The sequence below is a fragment of the Symphodus melops genome (genome assembly GCF_947650265.1).
Source record: "Symphodus melops genome assembly, contig: scaffold_106, whole genome shotgun sequence".
Taxonomy (NCBI): Eukaryota; Metazoa; Chordata; class Actinopteri; order Labriformes; family Labridae; genus Symphodus; species Symphodus melops.
This window is the reverse complement of record NW_027636697.1, coordinates 38,728-55,831: the sequence shown is the minus strand read 5'-3', so window position 1 is coordinate 55,831 and position 17,104 is coordinate 38,728. Positions and strand designations below refer to the sequence as shown.

Here is a 17,104-nt window from a genome sequence, read left to right as displayed (position 1 = left end):
AGTCCGGGAAGATCCAGTCCGGGAAGATCCAGTCCGGGATTTCCGCTCTCCCGCCCCGAGTGACGGCTAAGCTAGGCTAGTACAAAACTCAGCCAGCTAACCGTTACCCGCTCCCGTTATCACCACTCCCGTTCATGTTCTCCTTCGTCCCAGGGGAACGTTTTATTCACCAGCACACACCGGGTGTACACAGGAGTATTTATTCTCTGAGATTTATCGTCGATCAGATCCATCTGGTCTACGGATTGCCCCTCCACTCTCAGCTAAGCTAACTGTTAGCACACAGCCAAAATGGCGGACAACGAGGATGACAGCGGACCGAGCAGAACAATAACAGCCGCGGAGCCTCCGGGCGCCGCGGGACACATCCCCGCCCCCCAGGACACCCAGCCCGGGGAGGGTGCACAGACAGGACCCGGAGCAGAGACCACCCAGCCCGGGGAGGGTGCACAGACAGGACCCGGAGCAGAGACCACCCAGCCCGGGGAGGGTACACAGACAGGACCCGGACCAGAGACCGCCCAGCCCGGGGAGGGTGCCCAGACAGGACCCGGACCAGAGACCATCCAGCCCGGGGAGGGTGCACAGACAGGACCCGGACCAGAGACCACCCAGCCCGGGGAGGGTGCACAGATAGGACCCGAAGCAGAGACCATCGAGCCCGGGGAGGGTGCACAGACAGGACCCGGAGCAGACATCATCGAGTCCGTGGAGGGTGCACAGATAGGACCCGGACCAGAGACCACCCAGCTCGAGGAGGTAGCACAGACAGGACTCGAAGCAGAGACCACCCAGCTCGAGGAGGGTGCACAGACAGTGTCTGGGGTCCAGCTGGCGGACCTCTTCCAAAGCTGCTCGGAGGAGCAGAGTATCCTGGTGGGTACAGACTTCACCGGGCTGGGCTCGGACCTCGGTAACACAACCATCATCTACGTGCAGCCGGACGGCAGTCTGGTGGAGGGTTCTGGACTGACGCTGGAGGAGCAGCAGGCTCTTTTAGAGCAGCTCACAAAGCAGCAGATCGTCCAGGTGTCGGACACCGAGGCGGCCCAGCTGCTACAGCAGGTCAAAACCATCCCGGTCCAAAACACGGCCCTGGACCCCAGTCAGCTGCAGCAGGTCATCAACCAGGTCACAAAGTCGCAGCAGGTTCAGGTCTCCCAGCAGAGTCCTAAGCAACAGGTCCAGGTCCAGCAGCAGAGTGTGAAACAACAGGTCCAGGTCACTCAGCAGACTTTAAAGACCCCGACCCCGAATAACGCGTCTCAACAGCTGAAGAGTGTCGCCCAGCAGGTCGCCAAACAGACCAGCAGCCCGGTTCAGGTGCTCCAGAAGAAGGTGAGTCGGTTGTGAAAATCATCGGGTCCATAATAACCCCCCCTCCTACACACACCTGATTCTGCTAGTGTGTCTGAACTGGGCTTTCAGTCTGTCCCACTCTAACCAGTCCGCTGATCAAACGGGATGAAACGCTTCCCTCATCATGGTACCATGTTCATCATGAGACCGGGTTCATCATGAGACCGGGTTCATCATGAGACCTTCTAATCAAGACTGTGAAGTCGATTATGGAGACAATACATTAAATAACGTTTTTTTACGGTCGTGGTAACTCCACATGATAACACGTCTTGTTGTCATGATAAAGTGGTAATTAAAACATAAACTTCATTAATACATAGCACAAAGGTAAATTATTATTCCCCTCTATTCCTGCAGCAGAACCGGAGGATCCCCTCATCCAGCTGCTGTTACGAAGCCCCGCCCCCAATTATATATTAATTATACAGAGTAAAATGTCTTCAAATTAACTGTGCCTGTGTCACTTCACTCTGAGTGCTAAAAGACCTCCAAGTTTTCATTCACATTTTTGTAAAGTTGGGTCATTACAGCCGGTTCAAACCTATTAAAGGAGCAGTCTGTAGCTCTGCCCCCCTAGTGTTTAAAATGAGTACTGCAGTCTAAACTCTAATCATCACAGAGAGCTGGCTCCGCCTCCTCCTCTCACACAGCTCAGCATGTGGTGGACACTGTAGCTTCAGTGTTTAGCCAGCTCTGCATGTGGTGGACACTGTAGCTTCAGTGTTTAGCCAGCTCTGCATGTGGTGGACACTGTAGCTTCAGTGTTTAGCCAGCTCTGCATGTGGTGGACACTGTAGCTTCAGTGTTTAGCCAGCTCTGCATGTGGTGGACACTGTAGCTTCAGGGTTTAGCCAGCTCTGCATCAACTCACATCAACTCGATGATGATCGGTCTCTGTTGCAGGTTTGATCCCTCTCATTTTTATCCTTCTGTCTTTCCAGTCTGAACCTGTCAGGATCCAGATCCAAGTTCCTCCCAAACAGGAAGTAAAGGCAGGTTCCGCCTCCCAGCAGAAGACTGTAGCTGTCAATCATCCACAGGTAAAGCTGTCGGCCAATGGCAGTGTGAGCAGTGCTCAGATCATCCACATCCAGCCCATGGTTGGTCAGCAGGGCCAACAGTTCTTCCTGCAGCAGAACCCGGGGGATCCCCCCATCCAGCTGCTGTTACAAAGCCCCGCCCCCTTGGTGGGATCTCTGCTCCCAGTGGTCCACAAGGGGGCAGGCCAGATGAAACCAGCAGCTACCACCCTCAGTCTTAGTCAGAAACCTGCAGTGTCCCCTATCAAAGTCCAGACCCCCTCTTCTGTAAGTGACACGCCCTCATCCACCGCCAAGAAGACCCCGCCCAGCTCTTCTGTTAAAACTGTTAGCATCCCGCTAATAAAAACCCCAACTAACGGCACCAGGACAGTCACCAGTAAGAGTCCAGTAAAGTCCCCTGCAGTCCCAGCATCTCCAGCAAAGACCAACACACTTGCTGCTGCCACGCCTGCCACAGTAGCCAAATCCCCTGCAGCCCCGCCCCCTTCCACCCAACCCCCTACTGTGAAAGAAAGAGACAGAGAAAAGGAGAAGAAGTTAAAGAAGCGAGACAAGAAGGCGGTGAAGGTCCAGACCAGATCAGGTCGAGTTTCCAGACCGCCAAAGTACAAAGCCAAAGACTACAAGTTCATAAAGACCGAGGACCTGGCCGACAGCCACCAGTCCGACTCCGATGACTACTCCGACATGAGCGTCGAGGAGGAGGGGGATGGTGAGAGAAAGTCTGGCTCCATCCCCGGCTCCTCCTCTCACCTAAACTACAGCCACAAGTCCCGGTCCCACCGCTGCCAGACCTGTGACAAGGCCTACATCGGACCAGGAGGTCTGAACCGCCATTACAAATTGAACCCAAGCCACGGAGAGCCTGATCTGCCTGACGACCCGCCCAGCAACACATCCCGCCCCCTCAGAGAGGACGGCCAATCACAGGAGACGACATCAGCAGGGGTCAAAGAGGAGGAGGGGAAGAAGAAGGAAGATAAACCTGCAACCATGGCAACAAGCAGAGTGAGTAGCCTATCGACCAATCAGAGCTCAGATCAGGGAAAAACATCAAACATCTATTTCAGCTTCTGGTCACTTTTTTTCTCTGTTTTTATAGACTGGTTAACAGACGGGTTACTTACTGGTTAACAGACGGGTTACTAATTGGTTAACATACTGGTTACTAACTGGTTAACATACTGGTTACTAACTGGTTAACAGACGGGTTACTTACTGGTTAACAGACGGGTTACTAATTGGTTAACATACTGGTTACTAACTGGTTAACAGACTGGTTACTAACTGGTTAACAGACGAGTTACTAATTGGTTAACAGACGGGTTACTAACTGGTTAACAGACGGGTTACTTACTGGTTAACAGACGGGTTACTAACTGGTTAACAGACGGGTTAATAACTGGTTAACAGACTGGTTACTAACTGGTTAACAGACGGGTTACTTACTGGTTAACAGACTGGTTACTAACTGGTTAACAGACTAGTTACTAACTGGTTAACAGACTGGTTACTAATTGGTTAACAGACTGGTTACTTACTGGTCAACAGACTGGTTAACAGACTGGTTACTAACTGGTTAACAGACGGGTTACTAACTGGTTAACAGACTGGTTAACAGACTGGTTACTAACTGGTTAACAGACTGGTTACTAACTGGTCAACAGACTGGTTAACAGACTGGTTACTAACTGGTCAACAGACGGGTTACTAATTGGTTAACAGACTGGTTACTAACTGGTTAACAGACTGGTTAACAGTCTGGTTACTAACTGGTTAACAGACTGGTTAACAATCTGGTTACTAACTGGTTAACAGACTGGTTAACAGTCTGGTTACTAACTGGTTAATAGGCTGGTTAACAGGCTGGTTAACAGACTGGTTACTAACTGGTTAACATACTGGTTACTAATTGGTTAACAGGCTGGTTAACAGTCTGGTTACTAACTGGTTAACCAGCTGGTTACTAACTGGTTAACCAGCTGGTTACTAATTGGTTAACAGACTGGTTACTAACTGGTTAACTAGCTGGTTACTAATTGGTTAACATACTGGTTACTAATTGGTTAACATACTGGTTACTAACTGGTTAACCAGCTGGTTACTAATTGGTTAACAGACTGGTTACTAATTGGTTAACATACTGGTTACTAACTGGTTAACCAGCTGGTTACTAATTGGTTAACAGACTGGTTACTAACTGGTTAACCAGCTGGTTACTAACTGGTTAACAGACTGGTTACTAACTGGTTAACAGACTGGTTACTAATTGGTTAACAGACTGGTTACTAACTGGTTAACCAGCTGGTTACTAACTGGTTAACAGACTGGTTACTAACTGGTTAACGCCTGCTTAGTCAAACCTGGATGGCCTTCGGCGAGTTAATGATAACCCTTATAGCTGTGAATGTTTCCATGTGATTAGTTCATCACTGATTGGTTAACTCTTCGTTACCTTCAGTTTCATGACAGGCTCGTTATATGACATTCATTTCAGTTACTAACTACCTGTCTGTCTGTCCTCAGGCCGTGGAAGGGGGTCCAGCAGCAGCCGTGGGACTCAGGGGCCTCCAGCACCGGGGCCCCGGCAGGCCCAGAGGACGAGGGAGAGGCAGAGGGCGGGGTCGAGGGCGGGGCCTGAGCAGACCAGTGGGACCGCCTCCAAAAGTGAGCTCATTTTAAACTGGTTCAAAGTGTGAGTCACAGCCGGTCTGTTTGAACATCATGGCCTTGGTTTGAGTCTCTGATCGTGTTTGATTCTTCCAGGTGACCGTGGGCCTCATCAGTCGGCGGGGCCGTCGCGGGCGACCTCCAAAGCTTGCCATCCCCACGGTAACCCCAGAACAGCAAGCAGAGAGGAGACGAGACCGGCTGCAGGAGGTCAGAGGAAGGCTGGTTGATACGTGATGTATCTGAGTCGTTGTTATCCTGTTTCCATGACGACTGTGCTCTGTTTACAGCTAGTGGAGCAGTGTGAAGACGAGGAGCTGATGGACATTGTTCTTCCTCGTTTAACCAAAGTGCTGAGTCTGTGGGAGCTGATGCTGGCAAAGGTACACACACACACACACACACACACACACACACACACACACACACACACACTTATACAAGTGTTGTATGTTCGTACCTGTTTGCTACACAGAACAAAATATCTCCTTTTTTTTAAAGAGGCAGTTCATGTTTTGTCCTCCGGCTGTTTCAGGTCGAGCGGGGGGGTTCGACTCGGACTCGGTTTCCAGACATTTACCGTGAGTTTGAGTCCCTGCAGGCTCAGGTGAGGCAGGCTGCCCAGGATTACATCATCAGCCCGCAGGTCGGAGCCATGCCGCTGGAGGTCAGGAACATCGAGGTGATATGACGACTTCTGCTTTGCACCTTTCTCTCTCTGTGACCTGCACGGTTCTCTCTGTTCTCACCTGTTCTCACCTCTTCTGTGGTCCAGGTGGCCCGCTCTCTGGGGATCCTGGACGAGGTGAACAGGATGAAGGTGGTTCCTGGAGCGTCTCCTAGCTCCAGCCTGACCAATAAGAATGTGCGATACATGGAGGTAAAGTGTGTTCCTGAGAGCTGGTTTGTCAGCACCTCTGTTACCATTCACACTCTGACAGGGGAACACCTGATCCAGGCCTCTCTGACTCAGTCACAAACTCTGTTTCCCAGAATTCCAAGATGCTGCCGCCTTCAAAGAGATTTAAAATGGAGAACAGCGTTCCAGTTCACCAGAATGGCATCGAGACGCCGAAAACAGGTCAGACACGTGTGACACTGCTACAGAATGTTTTACTCTGAAGAGTGAACTGATGGCTTTTTGTTTCTCACTATTCTTTAAAAGGTGGGACTCCATTGACCTCTGTGACCCCTACGACCTCTGTGACCCCTACGACCTCTGTGACGCCTTTGACCCCAACTACTCCTGCAACCTCTGTGACCCCTACGACATCTGTGACGCCTGTAATCTCCGCCCTGAAGCCGGTCTCTGCTCCTCTGGTGGTTCCAGCTGAATCCAGCACTGCCTCTCCCACCAGGTGAGCTGCCCCGCCCCCTTTCTTCTGATTGACAGGTAGAACATGTGACCACACGGACACCTGTTGTTAAAGGTGTGGTCTGAATGTGTCCCTTTGATCCCCTCAGCTCCTCTGATAGGACACCCTCCAAACAGGCCCCGCCCCCTGCCACACCTATGGAGGTGTCTTCAGGTGAGGACCAGAGGGAGGAGCTTCTGCAGATGCACCCCCAGGTGGAACCCCTCCCACAGAGCCAGGACCAGGTGCTGAGCAGTGATGTCACAGGCCAGAAGGATGTGAGTCCTGAGACAACGGCAGACTCAAAGACACCTGACACACCTGAGTCCAGCTCTGCCCAGACTCCGGCGCCCCCTCAGAAGGACTCCAAGGAGCTGCAGGAGGGTCAGGAGATCTACATCCAGACCGAGGGGATGACGGTCCAACTGGCGGAGCCTGGATTGGACAGGATTGTGATCGTGAACGGGCCGGATGGGACGACCATGCACATCCAGACCCCAGAGGGCGTCCCCCTGGAGGCGGTCCAGGCCCTGCTTGGAATCGAGGCTTCAGATGGGACAAAAGCTCCTCAGTGATCCAGAGTCCAGACTCAGACCACATAGAGACCAGTTTGAAACCACAGCAGCTACTATAGAATCCTGAGATTGGATCGTTTTTTGTTTCAGTTCACTCCATCTCAAATATGTCAGCAACGTTTTGGCTCTGTGATTAAAAACTAGAAAGGAGCCAACATCAGGTGTCCAGGACGTCTGTCTTTGTTACCGTGGTAACAGACTTGTGTTTATATGGCTTGATTACTTCGGATCCTCTTGAACTGCGTCAACAGAAGAAGGAGAAGCACTCGTGTCAAATGTTCTGATGGTTCCATATTTTGAAATGTTTGAAAATCAAACAGTCCGTTCTTAGAATGATCGAGGGCCTGAAAGGTCAGGACGCTTTAAAGGTCGAAGAAGAAACCTTTTCTATCGATCATTCCAACAACAGTCTCCAAATGTCTCTACAAGGATCGAACATTTTGACAGTCTAGACTGAGAAGGACGAGTACCGGACCTGAACTACATCACAGTGACCTGAAGGTGGTCTCAGCTTCCAGTGTCCAGCTCCACACAGGTAACAACGCCTGGGCTGACACACCTGGACTCTGAAACATCTGGACCTGTAAAGGGTTCAGGAGACTCCTGGACCTGTAAAGGGTTCAGGAGACTCTTGGACCTGTAAAGGGTTCAGGAGACTCCTGGACCTGTAAGGGTTCAGGAGACTCTTGGACCTGTAAAGGGTTCAGGAGACTTCAGGACCTGTAAAGGGTTCAGGAGACTCCTGGACCTGTAAAGGGTTCAGGAGACTCCTGGACCTGTAAAGGGTTCAGGAGTCTCCTGGACCTGTAAAGGGTTCAGGAGACTCCTGGACCTGTAAAGGGTTCAGGAGACTTCTGGACCTACTCAAGTCTTAAAAATGTCAACAAGCACTCATGTAGCTCTGTCTCTCTGTGGGCGGAGCTTAAACACACCTGTTTATCTGCCAGTATCTCTTGTTTCCTGCAGCGCCCCCCTCAGGACAAATGGACAGTGGGTGTAAGGACACATCAGCCTGTAGGGGGCGCTAACAGACCTTGGGACAGTTCTGTGGTGTCAGGCGCTTCTCTCAGTTAAACCACGAACCAGAGAGAGGCGGCCGAGCGACTTGTCACGGCCGAGTGAATTTTAAATATTTAATTTGCGTTGCTCATCTGTAACGTTTGAAGTCTGTTGACCTGAGAGAAAACACGTCTGTGATGTCACATTAAAGGGTCATTGTGGTGTTTTTAACGGCTGTGACCTCGCTCTCTTCAAACACGCCACTCTACCTGAAACACGGACGCACAATGAACCAATCAAAAGAACAACGCATATCCCCGGGTCACTACAGGTCACCTGATCAGCTGTGTGAGGTCACTACAGGTCACCTGATCAGCTGTGTGAGGTCACTACAGGTCACCTGATCAGCTGTGTGAGGTCACTACAGGTCACCTGATCAGCTGTGTGAGGTCACTACAGGTCACCTGGTGGGTAAAATTGGACGACCTCAGGTCAACAGATTCAGAAGTGAACTATGAGCAACTTGGTGAGGAGATGAAATAATCCGTTTGTGTCCTCTATAGGCCTCAGTATTCAGCAGTGTTATTTATCGTTCCGCCTGTTCTCTGATTGGTTCGTTCAGTTCTCACCTGTGATGTCAGCGGTGGCTCCTCCTGCTGGTTTTAAGGAATCTGGTGAATGTAAATCTGTAAACTATTTTTTTTCTTGGTGTTTCCATGTTTGGACTTGTTCATTGAAGTAGAAGCGGATTAGTTGTTTATATGTAGATAAATATGGAAAACAAAGTTTAAAGAAGTTGCACTATTTTATTACTTTTTATAAAACTTCACAGTGAAACATTTTCCAAACTGAAGGTTTGTAGTCGTGTGGAGAGTCGGTGCTGAGGAAGATGAATGTACTGATCGGTTATGTTGAAGGTTCCAGTGCTGAATGCATCACATTTCCTGTTCCTCCAATAAACTGACCATGTGACGAGGAAGTCGTGAAGAAGCTGTGTTTGTCTTCCAACGACGTGGATATCAGACCGTGTCACCAGCTCGTGGTCAGTCTGTGATGACATCATAGCCAATTATCCAATCCCCTCTGGAGAAAATGAACGTGAGTTTTACTTCTGAAGCTACACTGATGAGATGTTTAAAGGTCACATGACCTCCTCCTCTTCTTCAGGTGAAATCAGTGTCCTCGCTCCTCTTCATCATGTGTGTGAAGTGTGTTGTTGTAAATCCACTCTGATCCTGTATTTGATCATGTCTATAAACCCCTCTATTTCAGCCCTGCTCAGAACAGGCTGTTTCTGTGTCTGTAGCTTTAAATATGTAAATGAGCTGTGTCTGACCACGCCCCCTCTCTGGAAGGGCTCGGGTGTACTCGCTGCTTTCTGGCTCCATGTCCTATTGTTTACGGTGAGAAGGCAGACTCAGAGGGCAGAACAAACACCTAGCTGTGGGAGTGTCACCCACCTGGGGGAGGGGCTACTGCCCTTTGTGATGTCATGAAGGGAACATCTCCAAACGGCCTGTTTGAGCACACATGTTCTGAAGAGTGGAGCAGGCAGAAGACGGAGAGGATGGACTTGTCTCATCATTGGGGGGTTTGGAGACAGACATGTTAGAGGGACATGGTGAGCTATGTTTGACATCATGTGACCTTTAACATGAAGTAAATAAAACATCAACATTTGTTCTTCAAGTTCAAAGTTGAATAAATAAAATCTGTTTATTCTCTCATGTTCGTATTAAACAAACAAATCACAGAGACACTCGAGGTTCAGTCCGGCTCGTCCTCCGAGCTCACCTGGAGCAGACCCACAGCGTAGCTGTGTGTTATACAGTACGACTCTGTCTGGAGGTCGGTGACATCAGAGCAGGCGGTGCCCGGTCTCCAGCAGCAGAGCCTCGAGGTTGAGTCTGGTCTGGGGAGGGATGTAGGGCAGGTGCAGCCAGCAGGACAGGTAGACCATGCAGAGGTCAGAGGTCGCAGTGTGAGCCACTTCCTGCAGGATCGTCTGCTTCAACGTCAACTCCTGACGGAACCCGTCCAACAGGACACGACACGAGTCGTCTGAAAGAGCGGAGACACAGAATGACCCGAGTGAAACGAGGACACCTGCTGACATCACTCAGGTGAGTCTCAACTCACCAAACTGTTTGGTGCTCCAGGTGTGAAACAGAGGAAACTTCCTCCCTTCAGGTCCGAACTGAAACTCCTCCAGCTCCTGAATGCCTCGCTGTGATGTCATAAGACGCTCCATCTTCGTCACCACGACGACCTGAGGACGTATAACAAGTCCTGAGTTTATGTCTCTCATGTTTATAGATTTAAATGAAAGATTCTCCTCTTCATCGTTCTCTCTTCTGGTTTTTATGAATTTGACTGATTTAAACCCTTTTTGATAAAAGAGTCACCATTTTGTCGACAACGTCCTTCAGTTTGCTGCATTCGTCCTGCAGCTCTGCAGCGCCCCCTGCCTGCTGGGAGGGAGCTGTTGAAGATGATGAGGATGAAAACTCATCCACAAGCAGCAGTTGATCACTCTGAGAGCTGAAGCCAAGAACACAGAGTCACTGGAGGAACTGCAGCTGTAAAGTTAAACATTTTAACATAGAGCTCTATGGAGACTGACTCACTGCAGGAGACAGACTCTAGTGGACACTGGAGGAACTGCAGCTGTAAAGTTAAACATTTTAACATAGAGCTCTATGGAGACTGACTCACTGCAGGAGACAGACTCTAGTGGACACTGGAGGAACTGCAGCTGTAAAGTTGGACATTTTAACATAGAGCTCTATGGAGACTGACTCACTGCAGGAGACAGACTCTAGTGGACACTGGAGGAACTGCAGCTGTAAAGTTGGACATTTTAACATAGAGCTCTATGGAGACTGACTCACTGCAGGAGACAGACTCTAGTGGACACTGGAGGAACTGCAGCTTGTGATGAATACCCTGAACCTGAACAGCCTTTCAAAATAAAGCTCAGCCTGTACTCACCGTCTGATGTTGATGATGTTTCCTGCAGCAGTGAATCCTTCATCGTTGAGTTTTTCCCACCTGAGGATCAGATTGTGCCAGTCCGCTGCGTTGTCTTTGATCTTTCTTGCACTTCCTGTGACAGCAACGGACTTCCTGTTAGATGAGGCCACTGTGATGTCATCTGACACACCTGTGTGTGTGTGTGTGTGGGGGGGGGATATAAACATTTGTAAAAGTTTTCTTTCTCGACACCAGAATTTTAAACTTTGAAATTATTGAGGTAAAAATCCAGTAATATTAATGTGTTTGTTACCATGGCAACTAAAAGAGAAGACTATGAATATTTGATCATTTACTGATTGTCTCGATTGCGCAAATACTCGTAACCATGACAACCACAGAGGCGTCCAGCTGGTTACTCTTTACAACGTCACAGCCTCCCACCTGAAACAGGTGAAGAGTTCACACATGCGCAGTCCAGGTTTCTTCTTCAGATCGAAGATTTATTACATCATGAAAATATTCACTCACCTTCCATTTCTCAGAAGCTCACAGCTCACGCTGCTGAGCACACTTCCGGGTTTCTCTTTCTTTTGGGCGTTATGGCGGTTGTTGGTGCATTAGCGCCCCCTGCTGATCTGGAGTGTGGAACAGCAAAACAACAATGATCATTTATATCTCTATATAAACATATCTTTATAGATTTATATCAAAAACAAAACTACAGAGTGGATCAGATTACATTGATACAGCAAGCAGGTTTAACTCAGTTCAGCCTGACATGGGGGGCGGGGCACTTTAGCTCTGAGTCAGTTTCTATGGTAACCAAGTGTGTGAACCTCAGAGGAACAAGCAGCAGACTTTTGTGGAACTCAGCAGGTAGTCAGAACAGATGAACGAGACAGAAATCATCACTGATGATGATGATGATGATGATGATGATGATGACCACCATCATCTTTAGTCAGTCACACGCTAAATCCAGTTCTTCATTTTAAGAATAAAGTATTTTATTGTGAAGCTCCTACATGAATATTCCCGCCCTTAATGGTCTGTTTAATAAATTACATGATTGAAAGTCTCATCATGTGACAACAGAACCCTGTTAGAGCAGCATCAATGTTTACAAACATACAATGTTTACATTTACAAACAAGAATTATTTACCCACCGTGACGTCACCAGATTGGCAGGATTACAGTTCGTGAGGACGTCTCACTTTGACACTTAAATAAAAAAAAGTGACGACACAGCAGGTGGAGGTGTGACCATCACGTGACGTCATGACAGAAGAACAGAGCTTGTTGAACAGGAATCCCGAGCTCGGCAGAAACAAGCTGAGTGAGAGCTCACCTTCTGTACACACGATCTGTGCAGCAGCCTGACGCACCCGGAAGCTGCAGGAGACATGAGGAGAGAGGGACCGTGTTTCTGTGAGCGACTATCAGTCCAAATGATCGATTAATAATCGATCAAGAATCCTTCACAACTCAGCGCGAGTCTGCTGACGTGTTCTCAGCGTGTTTCCACCTGTGAGTGACGCGTTGTCGATTTTTTTGTTTACCTGTTTGTAAAGTGTTACTGAAGTGATGACGTCAGCACTTCAGCTTCTACCTGAGCTGTGGCTGCAGGTGTTCAGCTTCCTGTCCTGGAGAGACAAACTGAGCGTGCGCGGCACCTGTACTCACTTCAGACACCTGCTGGATAAGTCCCTCCCCCTGTGGCGAGGCTTCAGCGTGCTGCTGCACAACTTCCCGCGGTACAACCGCTCGTTCTGGCGCAGCCTGGCTCAGAGGCACGTGGGCAGGGTGTCGCTGCGGTCAGGGAAGAGGAAGAACCTGAAGCAGCTCTTCACCTGGCTTCCTGCCATCGACACACTGCGATTGGACGACTGGAGGGAGGAGAGCTTGGACGAACTGAAACTTTTCCTCCAACTGAAGCGATTGTCTGTCACTTCCGGTTCCACCCACCTGAAACGCATGGACTTCCTGTTTGCTCTGAGTCATCAGCTGACACATCTAAACCTGTGTAACGTACAGCTCACCTGCTCCGGCCCTCACCTGCTGGCAGCCATCAGTAAGCTGACTCGTCTGACGTCACTGCGGCTGCATCACGATGGGAGTCTGAGAGTCCCGACGCTCAGCGGAGTCCTGACTCACCTGCCCGAGCTCACACACCTGTCCTGCACCATGATCACCTACAAGACACTGCCTCTTAACTTCTTTAGCCCCGCCCATCTCACAGGTAGACACACACAGTTGGTCTGGTTGTTTTTAGTCGTTGGCGCCCCCCTGTGGACACAGATATAACGCTGTTACAGATTTAATGTGTCCATCCAAACGCGTACTGATGGTGGAACTTAACACAACGCTGTCCGAGAAGCCAAAAGATTCAGAGCTCCCCCTGCTGACTGGCTGCGGTATAGGTCACAAGCTCCGCCTCCTCCATGTTAACAGATGGGACATGAGTCAAACTATGTCGTCCACCTGTGATCATAATAGTTAGTTATCGTCTTGGTGATTTGCTGCACCGACTCGAGCGCCTGACGACGGCACGAGGAAGGAGAATATCAGCAGATACATCTGACGTTCTGTTTGACCACAAGGCGGCGCCGTCAGGTTCCTGTCAGGAGCGCGAGGTGTGAGCGGTGATGACGAGACTCTTACGGCTGCTGATTGTTTACTAAACATCAGCTGTTGTTTGTAAATAAAGCAGGTGTGTTTATGTTTGTGGTCCAGCAGGTGGCGCCGCTCTGAAGCTGTCCGACCTGCAGTTGTTGAATTACGACGCCGTAGTGACGCAGGAAGTCCTCCAGCCTCTGTCCCACCTGAGCCACCTGTCGGTGTTCCACCTGTACTCTGTACCTGGACCCACCTGTCACCTGCGAACGTGGCTCACGTCTCTGCAGCAGCTGCGCAGCCTGAGCGTGCACGGTGAGACGTCGTGTTGTTAAAGGGACAGTTCACTCTTTGATGTTTTCTTTGCTCTCTCTGACACGTTGACCTGGTTTCACTTCCTGTACAGCATCCAATCACATCGTCTGAATCCTCTTTATAAACCTTCAGCTGAGCCGTCACACTCAAAACACTGAGAGTTTCACTCCGAGCGTCAGGAGCTCCTGCAGCCTCCTGCTGTTCCTCCTCCTGCTGTTTCTCCTGCTGTTTCTCCTCCTGCTGTTCCTCCTCCTGCTGTTTCTCCTGCTGTTCCTCCTCCTGCTGTTTCTCCTCCAGCCTCCTGCTGTTCCTCCTCCTGCTGTTTCTCCTCCTGCTGTTTCTCCTCCTGCTGTTTCTCCTCCAGCCTCCTGCTGTTCCTCCTCCTGCTGTTTCTCCTGCTGTTTCTCCTCCTGCCTCCTGCTGTTCCTCCTCCTGCTGTTTCTCCTCCTGCTGTTTCTCCTCCTGCTGTTTCTCCTCCAGCCTCCTGCTGTTCCTCCTCCTGCTGTTCCTCCTCCTGCTGTTTCTCCTCCAGCCTCCTGCTGTTTCTCCTCCTGCTGTTCCTCCTCCTGCTGTTTCTCCTCCAGCCTCCTGCTGTTTTTCCTCCTGCTGTTTCTCCTCCAGCCTCCTGCTGTTTCTCCTCCTGCTGTTTCTCCTCCAGCCTCCTGCTGTTTCTCCTCCTGCTGTTCCTCCTCCTGCTGTTTCTCCTCCTGCTGTTTCTCCTCCTGCTGTTCCTCCTCCTGCTGTTTCTCCTGCTGTTTCTCCTCCTGCTGTTCCTCCTCCTGCTGTTTCTCCTCCTGCTGTTCCTCCTCCTGCTGTTTCTCCTCCTGCTGTTTCTCCTCCTGCTGTTCCTCCTCCTGCTGTTTCTCCTCCTGCTGTTTCTCCTGCTGTTTCTCCTCCTGCTGTTCCTCCTCCTGCTGTTTCTCCTCCTGCTGTTTCTCCTCCAACCTCCTGCTGTTTCTCCTCCTGCTGTTTCTCCTCCTGCTGTTCCTCCTCCTGCTGTTTCTCCTCCTGCTGTTTCTGCTGCTGTTTCTCCTGCAGCCTCCTGCTGTTTCTCCTCCTGCTGTTTCTCCTCCTGCTGTTCCTCCTCCTGCTGTTTCTCCTCCTGCTGTTTCTCCTCCTGCTGTTTCTCCTCCTGCTGTTTCTCCTGCTGTTTCTCCTCCTGCTGTTTCTCCTCCTGCTGTTTCTCCTGCTGTTTCTCCTCCAGCTGTTTCTCCTCCAGCTGTTTCTCCTGCTGTTTCTCCTCCAGCTGTTTCTCCTGCTGTTTCTCCTCCAGCTGTTTCTCCTGCTGTTTCTCCTGCTGTTTCTCCTGCAGCCTCCTGCTGTTTCTCCTCCTGCTGTTTCTCCTGCAGCCTCCTGCTGTTTCTCCTCCTACTGTTTCTCCTGCAGCCTCCTGCTGTTTCTCCTCCTGCTGTTTCTCCTCCAGCCTCCTGCTGTTTCTCCTCCTGCTGTTTCTCCTGCTGTTTCTCCTCCTGCTGTTTCTCCTCCAGCCTCCTGCTGTTTCTCCTCCTGCTGTTTCTCCTGCTGTTTCTCCTCCTGCTGTTTCTCCTCCTGGTGCTCTTCCTGCAGCCTCCTGGTGCTCCTCCTGCAGCCTCCTGCTGTTTCTCCTCCTGGTGCTCCTCCTGCAGCCTCCTGGTGCTCCTCCTGCAGCCTCCTGGTGCTCCTCCTGCAGCCTCCTGGTGCTCCTCCTGCAGCCTCATACAAACACACTGATTCTCTTTATGGAGACGACTCTGCTGCTTCGTACATTGTTCTTTTGCCTCATGAGACTCCGCCCCCTCCTGTGTGTGTGTGTGTGTGTGTGTGTGTGTGTGTGTGTGTGTGTGTGTGTGTGTGTGTGTGTGTGTGTGTGTGTGTGTGTGTGTGTGTGTGTGTGTGTGTGTGTGTGTGTGTGTGTGTGTGTGTGTGTGTGTGTGTGTGTGTGCAGGGGTGCTGATGTCATGATGACCCTCTCTGTCCGTCCAATAGGAGGCCATCCTCTGGGGGTGTACGCTGACTGCCTGCCGTCGTCCCTCGTCAGTCTGACGCTCTGTCTGGACCTTCAGCCTGAAGACCTGCACGTGGTGTCACTCCGAGCTCCTCACCTGGAACACCTGCACCTGGAGCCCTGGAGCTCCTCCTCCAACCTGGTCAGGCTCCTCCCACAGCTGTTTCCTCGCCTGACGACGCTCCGGATCAGGTGAGTCTCCCGACACCTGACCGGCTCAGCTCTGATCACCTCTGCAGTGTGAACTCCTGCTGGTCTCCATGGTAACCTGTAGCGTTGGGTTTGGCGTCTGTTTCAGGCACCACCACGTGTCGGACGTGGACTTCCTGTCTCTGCAGCAGCTGCATCGTCTTCACACTCTGGAGGTTCTGGACTCCTTCCACAGACCTGACCCACGAGACCCCAGCTGGGTCGTCTACGGACCCAGTCCCCGTCTGCTGAAGCTGACGTCTGACCTGCACCAACGGACCAATCACAGAGTGCGAGTCATCACCAGCTCACACAGAGACCTGCTCACCTGCGACTGTGTCTGACCAATCACAAGGCAGCAGGCTGTGACATCACTCCATGAAATGTGCCTTAAAAGCAAACCCAGCGTGAATTCTGGGTAATAATGCTCAGCATTAGCATGTTAGCATGAAGTGTGCAGCACAGTACATCAAAGCAGCTGTTAGCGTTAGCTTCCATCAAGACGTTCCCTCTTCAAGAGGACTGATTGAAAAGGCCGTCCACATGGTGGCGCTGTGCCAAAGGAATTCACTGACTCTTTATTTGATGTTGATAGAAGGAAATAAGGATATAAAACCTTGTAAATAAAAAAGTGAAGGACACTGTAAGAATTGATGTTAAACTCAGAGTGTGAACGTGATGCTGCTGTTATAACATATACATATTTAACCCCCCTGCTTCTGACCATGACGTCCCCCCGAAGACGGCTCAGAGGACACGTCTCTACATCAGCTGTTTGTACTTTCACCGCCACATTATGATGACATCATCACCCAGTGACATGAGCTCGCCTTTCACTAAGTCCTTTATGAAGTCTAACACCTTTCACTAAGTCCTTTATGAAGTCTAACACCTTTCACTAAGTCCTTTATGAAGTCTAACACCTTTCACTAAGTCCTTTATGAAGTCTAACACCTTTCACTAAGTCCTTTATGAAGTCTAACACCTTTCACTAAGTCCTTTATGAAGTCTAACACCTTTC

General features: G+C 50.3%; 3 protein-coding genes and 1 long non-coding RNA gene across 4 annotated transcripts; 3 read left to right on the top strand and 1 right to left on the bottom strand.

Annotated features, from left to right (window-relative positions):
* Nucleotides 1-26: 26 nt before the first annotated feature.
* On the top strand, nt 27-7,162 carry znf839 (zinc finger protein 839). Its single transcript, XM_079372958.1, has 10 exons — nt 27-1,338; nt 2,304-3,413; nt 4,932-5,072; nt 5,172-5,285; nt 5,366-5,458; nt 5,611-5,757; nt 5,851-5,955; nt 6,069-6,156; nt 6,241-6,433; nt 6,540-7,162. Exons 1-10 carry the CDS (start codon nt 292-294, stop codon nt 7,003-7,005), a joined length of 3,504 nt encoding a protein of 1,167 aa, XP_079229084.1. The 5' UTR covers nt 27-291; the 3' UTR covers nt 7,006-7,162.
* A 1,215-nt stretch (nt 7,163-8,377) lies between these two features.
* LOC306819185 lies at nt 8,378-9,903 on the top strand. Its single transcript, XR_013778495.1, has 3 exons — nt 8,378-8,463; nt 8,496-9,646; nt 9,816-9,903. It is a non-coding gene; the product is annotated as an uncharacterized lncRNA (long non-coding RNA).
* Nucleotides 9,702-12,750, bottom strand: cinp (cyclin dependent kinase 2 interacting protein). Its single transcript, XM_079372959.1, has 6 exons — nt 12,666-12,750; nt 11,509-11,615; nt 10,996-11,167; nt 10,410-10,545; nt 10,144-10,273; nt 9,702-10,065 (listed from the first exon to the last, which is right to left on the bottom strand). Exons 2-6 carry the CDS (start codon nt 11,513-11,515, stop codon nt 9,863-9,865), a joined length of 648 nt encoding a protein of 215 aa, XP_079229085.1. The 5' UTR covers nt 11,516-11,615; nt 12,666-12,750; the 3' UTR covers nt 9,702-9,862.
* LOC306819189 (uncharacterized protein) lies at nt 12,567-16,709 on the top strand (the record flags this gene model as incomplete). The annotated part of the gene is made up of 4 exons (XM_079372963.1): nt 12,567-13,221; nt 13,719-13,910; nt 15,876-16,086; nt 16,193-16,709. 4 exons carry the CDS (start codon nt 12,567-12,569, stop codon nt 16,425-16,427), a joined length of 1,293 nt encoding a protein of 430 aa, XP_079229089.1. The 3' UTR covers nt 16,428-16,709.
* Nucleotides 16,710-17,104: the final 395 nt, after the last annotated feature.

What these genes read in the sequence shown, in the direction of transcription:
- znf839 (XM_079372958.1), top strand. Translation starts at nt 292, where the DNA reads ATGGCGGACAACGAGGATGACAGCGGACCGAGCAGAACAATAACAGCC. An exon ending in CAACCATGGCAACAAGCAGA is followed by an intron (nt 3,414 to 4,931) that starts GTGAGTAGCCTA and finishes GTCTGTCCTCAG; the next exon opens with GCCGTGGAAGGGGGTCCAGC. An exon ending in CAGTGGGACCGCCTCCAAAA is followed by an intron (nt 5,073 to 5,171) that starts GTGAGCTCATTT and finishes TGATTCTTCCAG; the next exon opens with GTGACCGTGGGCCTCATCAG.
- cinp (XM_079372959.1), bottom strand. An exon ending in AGGACGTTGTCGACAAAATG is followed by an intron (nt 10,274 to 10,409) that starts GTGACTCTTTTA and finishes ATACGTCCTCAG; the next exon opens with GTCGTCGTGGTGACGAAGAT. An exon ending in CTGGAGCACCAAACAGTTTG is followed by an intron (nt 10,066 to 10,143) that starts GTGAGTTGAGAC and finishes CCGCTCTTTCAG; the next exon opens with ACGACTCGTGTCGTGTCCTG.